The sequence below is a fragment of the Alosa alosa genome, chromosome 15 (genome assembly GCF_017589495.1).
Source record: "Alosa alosa isolate M-15738 ecotype Scorff River chromosome 15, AALO_Geno_1.1, whole genome shotgun sequence".
In the NCBI taxonomy this organism is placed as follows: Eukaryota; Metazoa; Chordata; class Actinopteri; order Clupeiformes; family Clupeidae; genus Alosa; species Alosa alosa.
The window spans coordinates 3,980,699-4,002,238 of NC_063203.1; the positions used below are offsets into that span (position 1 = coordinate 3,980,699).

Consider the following 21,540-nt stretch of genomic DNA (forward strand, 5'->3'; position numbering starts at 1 on the left):
TACTGAATGGATGGCATCTCCTCATATTGTTTAGATATGAAAAACAGAAATACAATGCAGTGAAATTGCCAGTGAAAATGCAAACCAAACAAATGATACTCACAGAGTTTTAACTACAATTACATTTATATGCATAAATACTTTGATATTCAGACATCATACAGTTCATTATCAAAGACAATGTGGCTGTGTGCATGTTTGTTCATCTGTGCATATGCGGTGTGTGTGTGTGTGTGTGTGTGTGTGTGTTAGCACAAAATGTGTACAAGAAAACTGTCTGGAGGAATCTTTATTTGGTTTTGAAGGTTCCTGTGAAGCTCGGTTTAAATTTCCTGCACAAAAGGAGAAAAATAACAGCCGACATATTAGGTCAAATCAACATTCACTCCCACTTAACAAGAGAAACACTAACTGACTCAACACCTTGCAAACAAATCATACAAAAGCAAGAGATGTTTCTGATTCAGTCCAACAGACGTGACTCACCACATGGAACAGATGGGCTCTGAAGGAGAGAGTGAAGGGAAAGTGACCATCCAGAGTGAAGATGAGCAGAAGTGACTCACCTGCCATGTCCCTGGCCAGCAGTCCTCTTCCCCCCTCGGGCTACCTGTGACCTGCCCAGCAAGCCAGAGCCCTCCACTCTCTGCAGCACCTCCTTAGGGAAAAGGCTCCTCTCATCAAAGGATGCCTTCAGTGTTGCTGTTGACACACACACACACACACACACACACACACACACACACACACACATACAAAAGCACACAAATACACACACTGTCGGTGGATATGTGAAAGTAGCCACACATTACGTATATGGGTCTGTCACATTCACTTCTGATGGCAAACATGTGAGGAGTGAGTGTGTGTGTGTGTGTGTGTGTGTGTGTGTGTGTGTGTGTGTGTGAGAGAGAGAGAGAGAGAGAGAGAGAGAGAGAGAGAGAGAGAGAGAGAGAGAGCAAGCAAGACGGGTCATAGAGTAATGGCTCACTTTCTTTGGGAGGAGAAAGAGGAGGAGGGGGTGGGGTTGGGGTCGTGCTGTCCCACATGCGGCCGAAGTACAGGTGAGGGTTGGCCACAAAGTCCGGCTTGTCCAGACCCTGCACTGACTGCAGCTCCCCAAGTGTCAGCTCACTGAATGGACCTGCGTGGGGGAGAGGCAGTGTCTCAAACAGCCTACTTGCACACTTCAGTTTAAATATATAGTGCAGATATTGGGACAATACTAACCATCTAAAAGTGGGCACAACTCAAGTAAGCACTCAGTGCACACTAGCAGTGAACTGACGGAAGTATGCGGTTTGAGACACAGCCACTGTGTGAGAAGAGAGAGATGCTGGGGGTGCTGTAGCGACAAAGCTAAACTATTGCTCCCAGCTCAACTTTCCCTGGGACTCCATTCACAAAGAGAATATCTGTCTGGTTGTAGCAGACAAGGACAAAACTTGAAAGAGCCAGATGATGTTCAGCCTGTACTGCGACTGCGACAGACACACTGGAAGTGTCGCAGACCAAAGCTCTGCCCACGTCGGCAGATCAGAGACTCACCCGCAGACGCGGAGGATCTGTTGTTGGCGTGCGGTCTCCTCTCGGCCTCCTTGAGGCCATGCCTCGGCTCCGAGCCTCTCCCCGGAACGCGGCGACTCTCAACAGCCACGCTGGTCTCCCAGAGTTCCCTTGCAGACGGGGAAATAATGATCGTCATCATCTCCCACCGTGAGGCAGGGAAGAAAACAGGCACCAAATTAGACTGATGCTCCGCCAATGGGAATGACGTCTGATGTCAAACCATCGCAAAGAGGCATTTATCTGATTGTGCTGCACCATCTGAAGATGTGGGAGAACCAAATGTAATGGGATCAGAGGTCTTCTTGTTCTCTGATAATTGCACCATGGTGGGGAACTGGGGAACACTCGGTGCAGAGAGTTTTGTTTCCGACAAAGTGATTAGCATGTGAACTTTTAAACTCTGTGTTTTGGGAGGGTGATGGTGCACCCAGTTGGCCCCGGGTCTTCCAGCCGCAGTCGCCCCCACTGCGCCCCCTTGATCCGCTTCTCAGCCCTCGGCTGTGCTGCCTCGGAGGCACAATCACTGTCAACATGACACAGGTACCAGTCAGCAGTGTGGATCGCAGGGTACCACTGTCACCATCTATGCACTATTTGCTGTATGTGTGTGTGTGTATGTGTGTGTGTGTGTGTGTGTGGGTGTGTGTGTGTATGTATGTATGTATGTATGTGTGTGTGTGTGTGTGTGTGTGTGTGTGTGTGTGTGTCTGTATCTGTATGTGTGTGTGTGTGTCTGTATCTGTATCTGTATCTGTATGTGTGTATGTGTGTGTGTGTGTGTGTGCAAGCATGCGTGCCTACGATTCCATGTGTTTTTTTTGTGTGTCTGCTTCACTGCATCTGATTATTTCTACTTGACATACACCAAAACATTTCTATCCCAACTTTTTAGAGTTCCCATACACCATAGCAAAGGACCCAATGCACAAATTATACTTTGACATTTAGGGGTCCTGGTTTTCCGCTGTACATGTCGTGTTCCCACGGTGCTAAGCCTATTTAGTCCTCCCTTTGGGGACTCCGTCTTAAACAAGACCCCTCTAAACCCCTCTGTAGGTTGCTGAAAGTAGCTGTATACTGAAACCTACTCTTTTCAAGTTCCAGAGTCTGTGAAGAGGACTATGGACTTGTACTGTCCTCGGTCCTCTGAAGTCTCTTGAATCTTGTGAGGTTGCCCCCAGGATCAGAGTTGTGACTTTTACCCAGAAAATATCACCACTGGCAGAGCCCTTAGTGTTAGGTCCGTAGTAAAAGCTTAATATATGAATCTGCTCCCTGGTCCAAAGATCCAGGAAGGTGTACTTCTAAGTCAAATCATTTGATGAGAGCCTCCATCGCAAACTCACACAGGAAACAGTGGAGGTCTGATCTGAAATCAGTTACTTGAACCTGAGATACAGAGTAGTCTATCAGGTCTATTAAATACTGACCTCCTGTAAGTAATTAGAATTCTCTGAGCTCTGACTCAACCCTTTCAATGTTTCACCTCAGGTAATTCATCTATCGTTTATATTTATTTATGTTTGATAAGTTACATCTCAATTATTCCTGATCCTGATTTCACTTTGATCTGCTATCATCTAGATCTTTGTGTGATGGGTGCTGTGAAGTTTAACTGGTGTTGCAGTGGTATTGCGAGAGCATTAGAACCCTCTCGTCGATTTATTCTGTGCGTGTGAAGCAGCCGTAATGGATTTCTGAGGTAATTATGTGATAAAGGCTCTCGTGTGGAAAGAGCCCTTCTGCTGGCATTTACCCACCAGCTGCCTGTTTACACCCAAACATGAGAGGGCTGAGCCCCACAGTCCCGTCTGTTTGGGAGGGAAACCAAGTGTTGGGGAATGTAGGATAAATATCCATATGTCTAATTCAGATGTGCCCACAGACCATCCACCACCATAGGCAACATGGTGTTATGCCCCTTCTACAAGTGTTACCTGATTATATTACACGTAAACAGCCGTGTTGTAGAACTTACTGGCTGTGATCTTTCTCTTCTGCTAGAGTGGTGTCTTCAGCCGAGGGAGCGGAGTGTTGGGAGGCTGAGCCTTGGTCACTGTGATGCCCTTGAGACCCTTGAGGAGTGAGGGGGGACTCGGCCATCTCACCTTCCGCGAGCTCTCCGTCCTGCACCTCCATTGGGGGGGTGCAGTCTGTTCCGCCAAGGCGCCAGTGCTCCTCCTAATGGTGGCAGTGAGGACAGCAGGAGACAGATGGTGCTGTGATCTGAAGCTGACAGCAGCTACTAGATTCTCCATGGCCTCAGGTTAGACACTAAGACATAACTCACCTGTGAGAGATAGCCCTAGGCCAACACAGGCAAAAGCACTTTTTGGACTTGTCTCTAACTAGGTCTCTGAGTTTCAATATCTGGAAAAGTTTAGCTCTTTGAAATTTCTTCTTTAAGAGAGAGACAAAGAAGAAGCATCCTCTAACTTCTCTGAAACAACTGGCAGATGCAGACAATGTATCTCATATTTTAAAAGAAACCTTTGGTCTTTTTGCTAATGAAACACATCTGTTATTTACTTGCTATCATGTTGTTGTTGTTGTTGTTGTTGTTGTTGTTGTTGTTGTTGTGGTCGTCTGTTTTTACTCACCTGTCCAAATATCCCCACACAGTGTCCTGGAAGGTAGGTTAAAGCCACAGTGTAGTCTGTAGATGTGGACAGGAGAAAGAGTTGGTCGCCATGGACACAGGTCTCCAGGTGTGTGACACAGTCCGTGTGGGGCCGGAGGCTGGACAGGAGAGTGGGGGCTCGTCTGAGTACTCCGTCACTGGACTGAAGGCAGTAGTCCTGAGATCAATAGAACCACATGAGACTAATCTGTTCAGTGGTATTGTCTATGTCCTGGCCACATGACTGACCGACTGCAAATAAGAGTGTCGGTGCACAAGTTCATCAATCAGAGGCAATGTATAGACTCTTGTAGACTCTCCCTCTAGGTCATGTGGCCACATCTGCTAGCCTTTACTGGCACAATGTGAAGGATTTTACAAGCTACGTACATCATTTTCCATTTCTTTGTCCGCTGTTTACGATTTATCTGTCCCCGCCTTGTTCCCATCTGGTTTCAATGTGCTGCCGTACGTGTACTCAGTTATGAGAAAACAAACATCACTTGACGTGATCCTTTACAGACAAGGCATGCCGATTCATAACCGAACCATAATTAAAGCAAACAAACAGTCTGTCTACGACGTAAATGTGAGACACCAAATTATCCTGAGTGAATGAGGTGGTAAAATGGAGAACGAGAATACAATCCATCCTCATCGAGACGCCCGTTTATTTTGAGGAAAGCTATGGGGAATTGACAAACACCCGGCGTTCGCCTCATCAATCACCTGCTTGTGTTGTCAGGCTTGCTTTGTCTCTCAAGGACACTAGAGCGCCTCCAGTGCTGACAGTCAACAGGAGGAATATCACACGAGAAATAAAACTCACCCTTGTCACAGGGCTGGTGATACATCTTTGTGGCTCACGAGGCCAGACATGTGAATTGAATGACAATGTGGTATTTCATCAAAAACATCTAGAATGTTCTTACACACACCCAGAGGGGTCTCCATAATTAAGTGCTAATGATGAAAATTAATTTCCCACTTGGACTGGCAGGGGTCCAGAGCATCACACCATAAAAGCCTGCAGATAAAGTAAATCAGAGCATGTGTGTCCATGCTGCTCCCTGATATTGTCTCTCTTCTTCAGACTCACCTGTAAATCCCAGACTTTCATTCCTCCATGCACGTCTGCGGTCACCAGATACCGCCCACTCCCGTCCACTGTCAGAATGATGGAGCCTGACCTTTTATGGGCGACAAACTCGGCCACCAGGATGCAGTGGGCAGTGTTCCAGAACCTCACCAGGCCTGACATCCCACACGAAACCAGGTCAGCTCCACCTAGGAACGATGGCCAAGCAAGCATCAACAAAATCAAGAGAAATCAAAAAATTCCCCTACAAATTGGTCTAGAGCGTTTTAGCCATGACAACTTATTTATCATATTGTGCCAAGCCAAACAACAACTGACTCTGTCCTCTTCTCTTGGCCAACATTCAGAATAATATGCCGAGAGTTGACCTCAAACTGATGAAGTCATTATACCTGCAGTAATGACTCCCTTTTGACGCTCCAGGAAGAAGAGCCTAGTGATGGCCTGGCATTCCTCCGGTCCATCCTGTCCAGCAGGTGGCAGTGATGAGCCAGAGGTAGCAGGGGACTGCCCATGGTCTGCAGCTGCTGACTGGTCAACCTTAAGCAGCGCCCAATCTGCACAGCAGCACAACCTCCTTTACACAACCTCCTTTACAAGTCTGATCAATAGCTGTAAAGTGTCACGTAGTGTTAGCCTAGCGCACAGCGCTGACTGTGAGCAGCTCAAACCTGATTTGGATCGGACGCTCTGCTGGCCATCTGCTCGCAGTTTGCGCAGTGCGTTCTCTGTGCTGTTATTCCACACTATGATCTCGCCGTCGTAGCTGCCTGAAAACAGAGAGAGCTCAAAGTTACTCCGCAAGGTCCTCTGCGCTGGCCCCAGTCCCAACTCGGCCCAGCCCAGCCCAGCCCAGACAGGCCTGAAATGACAATGAGGAAGACTAATGTTTCAGAACTTCTATCTCAGGGTCTTGGATGTGGGAAAATGAGAGGCAGAGGCAGCACTGCATTATTCATGTGCCCAGTGGCCACACTTATCCAAGGTTCTTCACACACCGCCTGGCCGCACACTCTCTCTCTCTCGTTTTCCTCTTTACCCCACTCTCTCTCCATCTCTAATCTCTCTCTCTCTCTCTCTCTCTTTTCCACTTCCTCTTTTTCCAGTGACTCAGTGTGAAGCAGTAATGAAGGCGACTAACAAAGGTGAGCCCAAACTGCTGCGGGGCGTAGTCATAGCCATGTCCTGTGAAGACATTGGGCAGCCACTGGACGCCTCATAAATCTTTCAGTCAGAGGACTTGACCGCCTCTTTTCCAATTATCTACCTCCGGGCTGTGCTGTCGCTGGCCTTGGCATTTGCATGTCATTTCTCAAAGCTCTCCTGTTAATGGGGACGAATAAAAAGGTTTAAAGGTCTTCAATAGCAGTGGAATAGCAAACGCCCTCTCTGTTGGAAGCGAAAGAAGGCAGGCGTGGCGCAACAGGAAGTGATAGTACACCTTCGCTGAAAGCCCATCCGCACGTCAGCTCATGCAGCAGGCTATGCCAACAGGAGTCACCTCCACGCAAACAAGCCTCTCCTAAAAGCTCCCTTGAACTGGAAACGTGGAGAGGAGTAAAAAAAAACGGGGGTGAGAACTGACACAAGAGTGAGAAGAGGAGCCATGGGGAGGGAGGGATGGAGGCAGGGAGAGGAGGAGGGAAGAAAAAGAGGCTTGACAGCTCAGCTCCAACTCGGTCTGGCTCCGTGAAAGCGGCGCGTGTGTGACTCGCCAGCGTGGAGCAGTGGCTGAATATTGATGAGGAGGGGGGAGAGAGGAGTGTGTGTAGCACCCATCCACCCCCCCCCCCACCCGCCGCCCACAACAGCCAAATGTTCCCCCTGCATTCTGATTCAGGCCTGCAAGTGCTCCATCCTCAGCGCGCGTTAATAAACTTAATTTAATTTGAGCATTAGTATAATCCAGAGAGGAGCGCAGCGGGGCTGGGGAAATGGGAAGGGTGAGCGCAAAAGGAAAAAGAGGGCTCAGTGACTTTCCGAATAACGCGTGTTAGTTCTGCTCACATTGCAGAACTCATTTCTTCTCCCTTGCCTCCCTCCAACAGTTTCTTCCCCAAAACGTTGAGTCTCGGGCTGCTCTTGGCCTCGAAAAGGGGCTGCGAAAAAGCACCATGTCAGCAAACACACAGGTTCTCTTTATCCAGTGTGAGCGCGCTACGTCAAGCTAAAACAGCTGAATCAGGGTCACTGACACTTCGTTATGCGCCACTTTAGAATTCAGCAGCATTCATCTGTGCTAGCAGCAAGTTGTCAGTCATCAGGAATTCTTAAAAGGCTGTTAGTCATAGACCTGTAAGGGTATGTAAGTACTGTGCTCTCTTTTGGGTAATGTTAAGGTAACATTGAAAATATTTAACTTGATACCGACACAAGGCCTATCTCCCAAATTGCACTGTATCCTTCTGTCATCTCTCCTTGGCTGTTTTAAATAAGTGGGGTATCCCCAATTAAACTGGGTTGAATTAAACAGTATCACATGAAAAGCCAGAGGTGTCCCTGGGTAAAACTCTGGGCAGAGTGGAGAGCTGTTTATTTACTCCTGCTGTTTGAGCTCAACCACGCATGTCAGCTCAGAGACAGCCTGCTTTACACTACAGGCCAGAAAAAAATATATCTATCCAAGCCCAGAAATAAGCCACTGTGAGGATCTATATGTTTGTATGTGTGAGAGAGATATGTGTTTGTGTGTGTGTGTGTGTGTGTGTGTGTGTTATATGTGTTTGTGTTATATGTGTTATATGTGTTTGTGTGTGTGTGAGTGTGTGTGAGTGTGTGAGTGTGTGTGAGTGTGTGTGAGTGTGTGTGTGTGAGTGTGTGTGTGTGTGTGTACACCCACTCTGCAGGGATGTGCGCCACAGTGGCAGCATTGCTCCGCGGCCCTTTGTGGAGTTGAACCTGAGTTCAGGGCTCTGCAGGATGCGCGCTGTGCCTCAGAGGCAGATAAGACACAGTTAAGCAGTAGCAGCAGCGGTGGTGGCGGTGGTGGTGGTGGTGGTGGTGGCTGCAGTGGCAGCAGCAAGCGGCAGTGGCAGCGAGTGGAAGCGTGCGTGCACGCTTTGATAAAACAAGCACAGAGACTAATGAAGTTTTAATTACCCACCCCCCTCCAACACCCCCCACCCCACCCCCCTCATTCTCTCTGCCTCTCTCCCTCCAGTGGTTTAGTCACAGCCCGTCTTGCGTGAGCGTGCAATCTCTCTGGCTCGACACTCAACACTCACTCCTCCGTGCGGATCCGCTTGCCCACATGTGAACTCTGATGCACCAGACAGGCACATCTTACATAAAGGCCATGCAGAATGTCAACACTCAACTCAGCGTGAGCTACAATGCACTGAATAATTCAGCGATCAGACCTTTAGATTAGAACTTGATATAGACGTACGTACATGATGCAAGATGCTCAGGGGTGTGAACATGTAATGTATAATGCGCACTGACACTGGCAGCAGAGGTTTTGCATGGCAACTAAGGGTCTTAGTGTGTTGTGTGTGCGGATGGGAGGGGGAGTGTTGTGTACCTGTGACGAGAGTCTGCGGAGGTCGGAAAGCAGCACACAGCACGTCGTCACGGTGCTGAACACCTCCCGTCCACTCAGAGGGCTGGACAAAGAACTTCGAGAACCGGCCTGGTCGGAACACTGTGATGATCCTGCACAGAGAGAGAGAGAGAGAGAGAGAGAGAGAGGAGGAGGAGGACAGAGGACCACGTCCATGTGTGTTTGTCAGACAGAGGTGGCAGAGCAGACACACACCAACCCTTTCACGCCGCAGTGCCCGTGCGCACACCACACACACATGTACACACACATGTACACACACATGCACACACACACACACACACACACACACACACACACACACACACACACACACACACAGCATACAAGTGGCAGAGTGTTCCGAGCGCTGTTCCTAGCACCGCAGGCGTGACGCTAACACACAATGAAAGCCTTTGTTCCCGCATGTTGAAATGCATAGGAGGACATGAACAAAGTGACAGATGTTGGAAGACAACCATTCTACACACTGGTACACACAAAAGGATAGGAGAAAGAGCAGCCTTCATGAAGCCTGAGTACACTAAGTGCTGGGTTTTACACAAGCAGATTTAGGGTTAAGATGCTGAGTACACTAAGTGCTGGGTTTTACACAAACAGATTTAGGGTTAAGATGCTGAGTACACTAAGTTCTGGGTTTTACAGTACACAAGCGGATTCAGGGTTAAGATGCCACAGACACTTTCATTAATGCATTACTTAGAAGATTCCCACAAGCTCGACTAACACTCTGAGAGAGTCAAAGAGATAACTTAAGTGTCTTCCTTTCTTTGGGACAAAGGTTAGCCAGAGAGGGTTAAAGCTTTATTAGTAATCAAGGATCTTTAGGTTAGCCATCACTATCTAAGGTATGGCAGTATAGTGTACTTATATAAAATATAATATATATAATGGTATAATGAAATATAATGGTGGCCAGGTCTGTCTGATCACTGTTGTCATTTTGTGAGGTTTTTAATTAGCTGCAGTGGTCAGTGAAGCATGTGTTGATGTGTGATAACTGGTGAAGTTGCACAGGGGAGTTGAGTGTGTCCAGCCACCTCTCCCAGCCCAGCACCAATACTGTCCTCTTCAGCACCAGGACCTGGGAGATCTCCGCCGCCTGGTCACGTCCCGCATTCAGCCTGTGGTGGCAGTGGCCATTAAAGTCCCATATCTGACACAGACACACACACACACACACACACACACACATATATATATATATATATATATATGTAAGGAGAAATAAAAACAAACACATACAGTATAGAGGTTTGTGCCACTATGTGTGCATACAAACATATCAAGTGATCCTGATCTGATGCACAGACATACACGCATGTGATTGAGAGAGAATGGACTCACACAAACAAAGGTTAGCAGAAATACTCTCTTATACACACACACACACATACACACACACACATAAAGAGCCTTCATACACTTTATCGCACAAACTCAAACTCAGATAAAACTCTCAGCCAGCCAGACAAAAACCTCTCGCCAAGGCAACCAAAGACTAACAGAGCATGACACAAAAGAGTGTTCCAGACACAAACACAAACACAGAGACAAACCAGACAGGCACAATCATGTTACCGACGGCTACAGGACACAAACACAGTCAGACATTAGCATAATACTATGACACAGAACAATCGGGCAACAAAATCTGAAATAAAACACGCTCTTGACATGTCTGCATAGAGAACATGACAGAACACTAGTGTTGGGAATTTCAAACACCTCTGTTTGACAGGTGCCATGTAGGCTGGTAAAAAAATCACATCTGAAAGGAAGAGCAAGAGAGACACTCAGTCTGTTTCCATCAGAGTGCCAGGGACTGTACCTTTACCAGTCCGTCGGTTCCTGCAGTAAACAGCCGAGTCTGGGTCCCATCCAACGCCATGGTGGAAATCTCGGCATCTCCATGACAACGGGTGAACTGCTTCACCTTCTGACCTGTGTCCATGAGCCAGCATGTTATAGTGGAACAGGTGTCACTGCTAATTGCCTGATGATGGTGTTTGTAAGTGTGTGTGTGTGTGTGAGAGAGAGAGAGAGAGAAAGAGAGGGAGGGGTAGACAGGGACAGGCAGACAGAGAAGGGGGGAAAAAGAAGAGAGAATAATGTTTGTGTCAAACGGGGAGAGTTGTTTTGTTTACCTCTTCAGACTATTTCCATGGATGTATGTTAGCAGGTTCCACAATTTACCTTAACACATTCCAAAACACTTAGGCCAATCAAACATGTGATCTAATATCAGAATTTTTATGAAGAATAATTATGCAAGCTAGCATTTCACAGCTGAATGATAAGACTTTGGCCTGGCCCATTCTTTCTCATTTAAAACACCGCAGCTGTCACCGGCAAGCGGCTGATTGCAGGTCGACCGCTCTCCAGCACAGCTCCACACTGCCCCCACCTGGCGGAAGAGGGAGTTGTAGAGGACGCAGGTGACCGGGCTCTCGTGGCTTGTCAGCCTCTGGCCCGGCTCTGTCTTGGCCTCGAGCAGCAGGAGCTGGCTGTTGAAGGAGAGGAGCAGGCGGCTGTGCTCCTCGTGGAGGAACAACAGCGTCTGGCACTCCTGGGTCTTGGGGAAGATGCCGGCCACGCGCTGGACACACAGCTGGCTGGAGACGTCCCACAGTCTTAGCACCTGTGTGTGCGTGCGTGCGTGCGTGCGTGCGTGCGTGCGTGTGTGTGTGCGCGAACACATGTGTGACAGAGAGCGAGAGTGTGTGAGGAAGGGAAAGAAAGAAAATAGCCCACAGCATAAACGTTCACTGTAATAGGGAGTCAAAATATGTAACAACAGAAAAGAAGGAAATCTCAGACAGCATATCACAGAGCATCTCATGCCCTCCAAAAACAGGAAGACAAAGCACCAAGTCAGAGCACCTCAGGAGATAGAGGGGAAAGAAGGCCTTTATTCCCGCGCTGTCACAGTCAACAGCTCTCAGGCTTCCTTTCTGCCTCTGCCCATGCTTCCCCCAGTACCCCTCTCCGACACGCTTTCTTTTTCTGTCTCTTTTTTAGTCCCTGCCAAAACCTTTACCCAACTAACTTCGCCTCAATTATGGGAGAAACAGCAGAAAAATACTGTGATCGTGCTGATGAAAAATGTCTACTCTCTGCAGCGTTAAGACATTGCGTTTCAGAACAGGTCTCTAGACAAATGTGTTTTTTACCAAGATAACAGCCGACTGGAAGGAATGGAGTGATTTGGAGTGCATCTCCTGAAACAACCACCAGTGTTAAATGACAGATCATATCGTTTCGAACACTCTCTCTCTCTTGAAATTTTCTACAGTGGTTGCTCAACAAAGCTTTTGGGAAACACAGCCCTGGGTGACTGATTGGTGATAACTTTAACAGATGACCCAGCAACCCCTCCGATCCTTAACCCCCCATCTGTGTAGTTCTGAGCTGTATGCTACCTTGTCTTTGGAGAAGCTGAGCAGCTGTCTCTTTCCCAGGATGAAGCGCACGGCCAGCACACTGCTCATGTGGCCTCTCAGGATGCCCACAGGCTTGGACGTGACGTAGGGGTTCCACAGGTACACGTGCTGGTTGAGGCCTGCGGTGGCTGAGGAGCAGGTCAGCAGGAGGAAGCACTTGAGTTTATCAACACCAATCTAACAACAATTAACACCACCATCTTTACATTGGATTCATATTTGCCACTGTGAGGTTTGGATGAGGATACAGCGCTCCAGTATCTTGACCAAATGAACACCAGTCAAGGAAGAATACTAGTTCCTGTACAGAACAGAGCTCTCTGTGGGGCAGCTGAAAGCTTTATGTGATCATATTCACCTCTGTTAAGTGCCATGCTCTGGTTGGCCATACCTATGAGATTAAGAGTCGGGTGGTAGTCCAGGTCACTGATGCCCGTGTGTGTGTTGAATTGGGTGACTCTGAGGGGCGAGCCCTCCGTCTCCCTCCAGGCCAACACCAGGCTGCCCTGGCCACTCCAGGAGCAGGACACCACAGCTTCCAACGGGCCCAGGAACCGCACTGGTACAGGGGAGGAGGAGTGAGAGAGAGGGAGAGGAAGAAAGTGTTGCAACAGACAAGGAGTAAAATAGGAACAAGAGGGTTCTGAGGTGAAGCTAAACCATTAGTCATAAGGATGATGGGGGAAGAAAAGTGGGCAGCTTATTCAGGCGTTCAAATGGCAAATAAACTGAACTTGAACTATTTGGCTACAACAGAGTGTTGGCCCAGAGAAATGCATTGGGTATTATGAAAGCAAAAGGCAAAATAATGATGCAGAAAACAGGAGGAGGGGTGAAGCAGAGGTCTGTAGGGGAGACGAGGGGCAGAGCAGACGGCGTGCTGACCAGTCCACACATTCTCACTCTAGAAAAGATTAAGTCCAGTTAAGAGTTCTGGCACCTAACCGATGGCTATTTTAGGCAGGAGTGAGTCAGTGAGCTCTTGAGCACATTGTTCCCCCTTTTTCAGAAACTCATCAAAGGACGGGGAGAAGAAATTACGTGTGCCCCTAGAGAATCAGCGCTGATGGCGCGCCACAGCAATCCATTTGATCAACTCTTCAGAGCCTGATGACTAATGCTGAATCACACCCTTACGACACAACCAGCAGAGAAGCTCCTGAGATCTGTTGTCACCACCTGTCCCCACACATGGAGACACAAGGGAAGAGGGATTCTCTCTCTAAACATTTAAATCGAACAGTTACGTTTTATAAAGGACTTTGGTATTGCTATTGGCTGTTGTAGCAGAGCATTACTACTGGCTGTTGTAGCCGAGGTAATGGAAGTTGTCGTGGTAACTAATAGTGAGTAGTAAGTAATACCTCAGAAGATGCAACACAACAAAAATCAATGTTAATTTCCTCACATTCAATTGCAGTTTTAGCCACTTACAAGGCAATTCTACTGGAAAATAGCTGATTTTAAGTAAACACTACAAATCTGCATGTTTTGCTGGAAGAGCAGCTACACATCTTGCAGCTACACATCTTGCAGCTACACATCTTGCAGCTACACATTGGGGCAGCCGTGGCCTACTGGTTAGTACTTCGGACCTGTAACCAGAGGGTTGCCGGTTCGAACCCTGACTAAGTGCCCTTGAGCAAGGCACCTAACCCGTCACTGCTCCCCGAGCGCCGCTGTTGTTGCAGGCAGCTCACTGCGCCGGGATTAGTGTGTGCTTTACCTCACTGTGTGTACACTGTGTGCTGTGTGTGTTTCACTAATTCATTGATTGGGATAAATGCAGAGACCAAATTTCCCTCACAGGATCAAAAGTGTATATATACTAATACTATATACTTACACTTATACATCTGAGGTGTGCATTCATTCCCGACACCACTTGAAACTGTGAGCTCTGGTCAAGGCAGTGTGGAACTGTTTGTTGATGTTAAGTATGCTTGGATACTATGCATATGCATACCGGTATGTAACACTATGTTTGTTGATGTTAAGTATGCTTGGATACTATGCATATGCATACCGGTATGTAACACTATGTGCTTAAAGTGCTGTGTACTTCATAAAGTTATTACACTATACGTCATCATATTATACTATATGAAAGTGCATGTTACAAGATTAAGGGTTAAGGGTTAGTATGTAGATACATGATATATATTAATGTACATTATTGATGTTAATTGTTTTCTACTGAAGACAGCCACTTCATCCAGTGTGGAATCAAACCAAAATACTGTATTTGTGTGTGTGGCCTTCTATCTCTGTGGCCCTTGTTTGTAACTGCCAGAGGAACTCAAGGAACTCAAGACACACATACACACAGACACAGAGAGACAGATATGCACGCGTGTGCACACACACACACACACACACACACACACACACAAAAGCATGTCTAATCCTTAACACCAGACAGATTCTCCGGGGGTGAGAGACTTCAAAAAGAGCCAGCCTTCCGCCTCCGAGATAGAGCAACCCTGCAAATTTCAATTAATAAGTCCTTTTCATGTTCTGTTGTGTTTTCATTCTGCTCGCTCGTGTTTGTTGCTCTTGTTTGTTTCAACTTCCATTCTCCTCTTGTCATTCTGCCCGCCCCCACCCCCATCCCCGCCTCTCTCTTCTGGGCCTCGTCTCCCACTCGGTCCCTTGCCTCCGGGTGACCCTCCCTCCGCGTGTCCAATCTCCCTCTCCCCGCTCTCTTCCACAGGGGCACTGGAGGGTCATCAGATTCCTCCGCGCATTCTGCATGGACTCCTACAGAGGTCTAAAGAGCCATTTCGAATCAGTCAATAAGAGCTGCTTTCATCCTCTTAAGCGGCACACACTCCATGCTTTTGGGCTCGTGCTGTAGGCTTGGCAGAGCGATGCATCAAGGCCTCAGCTACGAACCAACCATAGGGCAGGCACTGGGGTCTTGCACATGAGATAATGATATACTGTCGACAATACTGTCTACTCTCTCTCTCTCTCTGTCTCCCTCTCCACTGGACTATCCAAAGGACATCATCAGGATGCTCTCAGAGGATGGCGAGGCAGCGTGCGCTCTGTCATGTTTGCTTCAGTGATCTTATGGGAAACAGCAGGCTGGCAGACAGTGATGGAGGCAAAACGAGAGAGAGCACAGGGAGTGAGAAAGAGAGAGAGAGAGAGAGAGAGAGAGAGAGAGAGAGAGAGAGAGAGAGCATACTCACGTGCGTAGGCCCCATGTTTATGCGGAGGGAGTTGCCGCAATGGGCTAATTGCTAATCTGCATGCGTGCTCAGCAGCCCCTAGGCGACAGCCCGTGAAGCAAGGGGGCCGCGTGACTGACTACCGCAGAGTATCTGATGAGGCCGCCGATGAAACGGCCACCGTGGGGACCAAGTGCTGAGGCCCCAACTCTCATCCCCGAGGTGTGAGGGAAGGACACTAAGTCATTATGATGTGCATGTGTGTGTGAAAGAGAGAGAGCAAGAGAGAAAGAGAGAGAGAGAAAAAAGAGATAGATTGTATGAGAGATCAGCGTGTGTGTGTGTGTGTGTGTGTGTGTGTGTGTGTGTACAGGTACATAGTCTGTGCATGTTCCCATGTGTGTGTGTTTCTAGTGGATGCGTGTGTGTGCATGTATCTGTAAATCGATCTCCATATAATGGCAATGTGTGTGTTTGTGTACATAAATGTGAATGCTCCAGTGACATCAAATTAGACTGTGAAATCAAACTATCCAATCATCACACAGTTGAAACTTATTAGGTGTGACATTGGAGGGGAATAAACACTGCTGATGCATGACCTTGACCGCGCTGAGCGAACGCTTAAACATTTTAATTAATATTTGGGACTCATGCAGAGGAGACGATTGTCTGACTCAGTCAAGAGCTCTTTAGAAAGCTCGCCACGCTGTCAGTCCACTGACACATAGCGTTAATGTCTCAGGTGCCATCGCCAACTTACCTGCTGACTAGTATTACATACCGACAAAACACATCTACAACACACAAATCACATTAGAGATAAACACACACACACACACACACACACACACACACACACACACACACACACACACACACACACACACACACACACACACACACAGTGATGCATAGAAAGGTTATGGTTCACTAACATTTCTTAATTACAGTTAGTTACTGGAAGCTAATGGCCAATATATGCTATTCTTATCTTGCATTTTTATCACCACAGTTTTCATAGTAATAAGGTGCCTGCCGTAAAAAAAAAAGGTTTAATATTATCTCCAGAGGAAAGTCTACAGAGAGTCACTGTAATATTTTTTGAGTACTTTCAATCTACTTTAGGAATGGGCCTACTGTAAAAAAAATATACGCCACTATCTTACTGTCAGCAATTAGGCAGGAAATTATTGTTATGACATTTTATATTGTCCTACTGTTTAACATATCCAAGTTAAACTGGATATGCAATATACAGAAGGGCTGAAATAGTTGGATCCCAAACCATTATACCTCCTAGTCCGTTCTAACTTCTGTTTATATAAGCTCATTATATCTTCTCACCTGCACTACCCCAACATCAGACATAAAGTTTAATGTGTTGGGAAAAGAGTTAATATATTGTCACATCATTTCTACATAACGATACCATGCAATTGTGACTTAGAGAAATGCACTACAAAGCAGTTCTACTTTAATATACTATACAAATCACAAAAAATGCTGATTTCATGCAAATTACAAACGGTATTCATTTCATTTTGGTGCCTAAGCAGATAGCTTGTTGAACATTTATAGCAGATAACCTTGAGATGTTAATAGGCCAGATGAGAAAGCGAACCGCAGAGTGCAGACTTAAATACATGAAGTGTCTGAGAGGCTCAAAGATGCATTACTCACACTAAAGTTTGAACATCTTTAAAAAGAAGTATCTGCTGTAGAGTTGCAGTGATGGTTTGTCTATTGGTGCAGGAGAGGGAGGCAGTGGGGAGATGTGGCTGAGGCTGGACTCACCTTTACGGACCCAGCTGTGGCCGTGGGCAATGTGTGCGCTGGTGTAGCAGCAGCGGTGTTGGCCCTCGGCCAGCTCGGCCCACTGGATGACCACCGTGGCTTCCTGCTCCACCGACACACTGGGCCTCTCAAACAGGGCGATCTGAGCCGTCCGGAAACACACCACAGTCACCTAGCCCAGACCACACACACACACACCCACCCACACACACACACATATACACACACACACACATATACACACACACACACACACAGCACAGAAGTGTCCACTGATACAGCTGCCATGATGCACTGCAGGCTGCCTGATGCTGTCAAACAGACTATGTCAAAAACATAGATTAGTATGTAGTTTTGCTCACTGACCACAAAATGATTTGCTGTGATGAATGTAAAATAGCTTTGGAGTCCAGAGCTTTAAATAGCTTTGTAGTTCCATTTCATTAACTCTCACCTTCCCTCCCACGTCCCCCAGACTCAGCACGGCCTGGTCTGGATCCTGTGGGTTGTACCAGTAGTCCAGGGCGATGGGAGTGTGCCTCAGGCCCTGTAATTTGTACTGACAACTGAACTCCTGCTTGGAGAGCAGATCGTAGAAACAGATCTCCTTGCTGGTGAAAGCAACCGCGACCTGCAGAAGACAGGAGGTAGAGAGAGAGAGAGAGAGAGAGAGAGAGAGAGAGAGAGATAGAGGAAGGGAGGGAGAACACGAGGGAGGGGTGGAGGATGTAAGGGAGTGGGACTTCAAGTGCTGCTATCATTAGAGCAAGTGAATCAGAGAGCCCAACCGAGGTCTAAAATATAGTGTCCTGGGAGAGATAGGTGCATAGCTGCCTTTGATATACAAATGCAGCTTTTCAATATTCAACAGTCACAGAGCTATATTTATCAGGGTGCTTATGTAGATGTGACGCAGGAAGGAGACACCTTTTTAGCATTTCTTCAAATGTAAACAAAAAAGAACAAAAGACACAGGGCAAATGGACCAAAGCTAGGATAAACTTGCAAATCATTTTTAAAAGGTAAAATGCATGAAACTGCACACACTGAATTTCATTTAGTCCAACCCAATGCTAGATTCTCATAAGATAAAGTTCTACAGCAGGGACATCTTTTACAGTTCCTCTGACATTGAGTTAACGAATGCAACGATGGAAGATATCTGTATTAGGCCATCACATGAGAGCACACACAGGAAGAACCAGAGAATGTGACAGGCCGACAGACTGATGAATAGAGATGCAAATAGAGAGAGAGAGAGAGAGAGAGAGAGAGAGAGAGAGAGAGAGAGAGAGAAAAGTGAAAGTGTAGAGGAAAGAGGACTAAGCACTGACTTAGGATGCCTTTACCTTGTGGACATTGGGCAGCACAACCATGGCCGTTGCCCAGAGGTCTTTGGGCTTGACGGACTCGTTGGTCAGCCGGAGGCTCTTGAGGAGCCCCAGCTCGTCAGACCACACCCCCAGCACACCATCCTTGCTGAGGCTGACGAATCGGCTGGGACTGGAGCGCAGCAGCGCCACCCCCTGGACGGGCTCCCTGTGTGGAGAGGGCAGTGGACGCGGGGCTCTCCAGCGTGGCACGGTGGCCGCCCGCGCCTGCTCGTCCTGCTCGCACAGCTTCAGCAGCAGGAAGGTGGTCAGCCGAGTCCAGTCCAGACGGTCCTCCCGCGACACGTCCACGCTGTCGAACAGCTGGCCGTACTCCTCCCGCGTGCCGCGACCCACCGCCACACACGCCCGCTCCATGAACTCCTCACGGCCCAGGCTGCTGCCCGCAGGCTGCGGAGGGCATATGGGGAGACAGTGGTCAGGTGAGGTCACCCACAGACACAGCAACGACTTCACCATCAGCTATCTACCACTCTAATCCATCAGGCTATGAAAACTCCCCTGAAGGAGAAATGTAAGGTTTACCCAGATTAGTGCAGTGGGAACTGCAGGAATAAGGGAGTGAGATTGGACAGATTCCCCTGGTGAATCATGAATCTTGGAAAACATCTGGGGAGAGTAATTAAAATGTCCTCACAGTGCTTAGGGGTTAGAAATCAATTTTCTTTTATTTAGCAAAAAAAAGAGAACTCATTCATTTAAATGTCCGTTAAGATACTTGTGGTTGCTTTAAGCGATAATCAATTTTACACCCAGAGCTAGTCAGCTGATAAGTGGGACAGCAGTCTCAGCCAAGATCGAGCGAAGAAGTGGAGGCACAAAGAGAGGAGCTACAGATATCCTGTGTCTCTTCTGTTGTTCTCAACAGCAGCATTTAAAGGGCAGCTTGAACAGATGTCCGCTCTATCAGCTGACAAGGATCAGGGCCAGATTTGGGCCAAAGTCAGTGTTGTACAGTATCTGTGGTGCCAGTGGATAACAAAGAGACACTGCGAATACTGCAATTAGAAGAGGACAAAAATCATGCCCTCAAGTTGAAGCCAGAGGCAAGCAGGTATTATCACACTCTGCAAGGAACACAACTGAAGACAGCCAATGGGCAGGCTGCTTCTCTCTGTTCCAAAAGATGTCTCGGTGCTCCTTCAAAACATTGCATACACAAATTCACCTCAGGAGAATGTTTTCAGGCTTAGGTGTTCTCTCTCAGACCTTACCAGAAATAGGTTTTGCATTTTCACCAGGTCTTCCATACAGAGTCGACACTCCAATAATCCTGTCTCCCCGTGCGTCTCCATGGTTTCCGCCTGTCAGCTGCCAACCACCAGCGATCTTATGAGGGAATGGTGGGTGGAGGGGTGGTGGTGGTGGGAGGGTCTTGGCACTTGACTGATTGGATTGCTACAGGGCTACAGGGATAAGTCATATGTCATAGTCACAAATAACAAGACCAAGGGGTATGTAGATCTACATGAGACTAACACATAGTTTTAACTCATGTTGAGGAGGCTGTAACTAGGTTGCTGGAATTTGCAGTGCACAACACACTAACCGAGCTTGTTGTCATAGCATTAAGGTCATAAAATGAGGGATGTGCATAATGAGTAGGGGCTGACCTCTGATGCAGGACTATAAAACAGCACCAGGCTACTGCAGAGGGACACAAAAGAACAAGCCTGATGGAATTCCAACTCAGCCAGTGCCATTGCTGCACAGAACAGTGTTTATGGCCTCCAGTGATCATAAACACTGATCAGCGTAATCAGCAAAAATAGAACAGATGCAGCCATGACAACAAGAGATCTACAACAAAGTCCCTTTTTCAAGACTTACTTTATTCACGGAAAATGATTGATAAAATGTTGCTAAAGCAGATAGAAATGTGTTTCTTACCCAACATTGTGCACAAGGAGGGACGTTACACAGCTCAATCACACATCCGCACACTTCCACCTCAAAGCTCTTGTCCCTTAAAACACAAATCCTAGTGATGGAAGTTCCAAAGACATCAACGCCACAGAGAGGAGCTTACTTTCCGCACGTCCACAGACCCCCAGACTGAGAGGGGGACTGAAGTGGACGAGAGGGAACAGTGGGAGACGTATACGCAGCGGTGGACACAGTCCAGGAGGCCACACAGACATTCACACACAATTTCCTTTTATTAGACCCCTCGTCCAAAGCCTCGGCTATGTCTCCAGGCAACTAGGAACCAGGAGAGGCTTGTGTTTGTGTCCAACCCAGTCGCCTATTCACAGATTGGACACAGGAGAGGAGCTTATCTTAGCACAATTACTGCCTACACCCGTTTAACAACTCTCTCTCACACACATGCATGCACTCACCCACTCTCTTTCGCTGTAATGTGCATTCACCTAACTCATTCATGCTTTCTCACATAGAGAAATACACTGCACCTGCACTGACCCACTGCCACATATGAAATCACCCATGCTAGCACTCTCTCTCTAGTGGGAGGTGGAGATTACTTTCTAAATCCCTTTCAGCCAACTAATAACTTTGGTTTTGAGATTGAGACAAGGGTTGCTTAGTGGCTTTCTCTAGCAACAAAGGTCTGCCATGCAATGCTAATCCTATACCACATATAGTAAACTACTGTAGAAATACGGTCTCTTCATTGGCCTTTAAAAACACAAACTCTGAAGAGTTCAGAAATAAGCCTGTGTTCCCTGACAACACATCAGTATTCTTCTGGGGTGGGAGATGAGCATGGATGATTTCACCCAATGGCTTAATTGCTCTGAAAAACATGAGCTGATTGGAGGGCCTGGCGTGAAGTCTGTGTTTTACTTAATTAATGACCTCATATGAATTAAGGCTAACGATTTGGACTGTACAGAGAATGAGAACAGATGCACTGGAGGG

General features: G+C 47.4%; 1 protein-coding gene across 4 annotated transcripts; it reads right to left on the bottom strand.

The window, feature by feature from the left end:
- Window positions 1-218: 218 nt before the first annotated feature.
- On the bottom strand, window positions 219-21,510 carry LOC125308059 (WD repeat-containing protein 49-like). Of its 4 annotated transcripts, none has more exons than XR_007195827.1 (21): window positions 20,548-21,510; window positions 20,271-20,304; window positions 19,872-20,063; window positions 18,616-19,047; window positions 17,721-17,897; window positions 17,267-17,438; window positions 12,685-12,852; window positions 12,273-12,421; window positions 11,258-11,491; window positions 10,682-10,846; window positions 9,891-10,006; window positions 8,812-8,942; window positions 5,960-6,058; window positions 5,681-5,845; window positions 5,289-5,476; window positions 4,170-4,367; window positions 3,548-3,750; window positions 1,549-1,676; window positions 992-1,144; window positions 487-702; window positions 219-332 (listed from the first exon to the last, which is right to left on the bottom strand). XR_007195827.1 is itself a non-coding variant. In XM_048264283.1 (21 exons), the coding sequence occupies exons 3-21, from the start codon at window positions 19,950-19,952 to the stop codon at window positions 290-292; spliced, it is 3,138 nt and encodes a 1,045-aa protein (XP_048120240.1). In that variant the 5' UTR covers window positions 19,953-20,063; window positions 20,271-20,304; window positions 20,548-21,510; the 3' UTR covers window positions 219-289. The 4 variants fall into 4 exon arrangements, 3 of the variants coding, with proteins under 3 accessions (XP_048120240.1, XP_048120241.1, XP_048120242.1); XM_048264283.1 differs by having other exon boundaries at window positions 567-702; XM_048264284.1 differs by lacking the exon at window positions 20,271-20,304 and having other exon boundaries at window positions 567-702.
- Window positions 21,511-21,540: the final 30 nt, after the last annotated feature.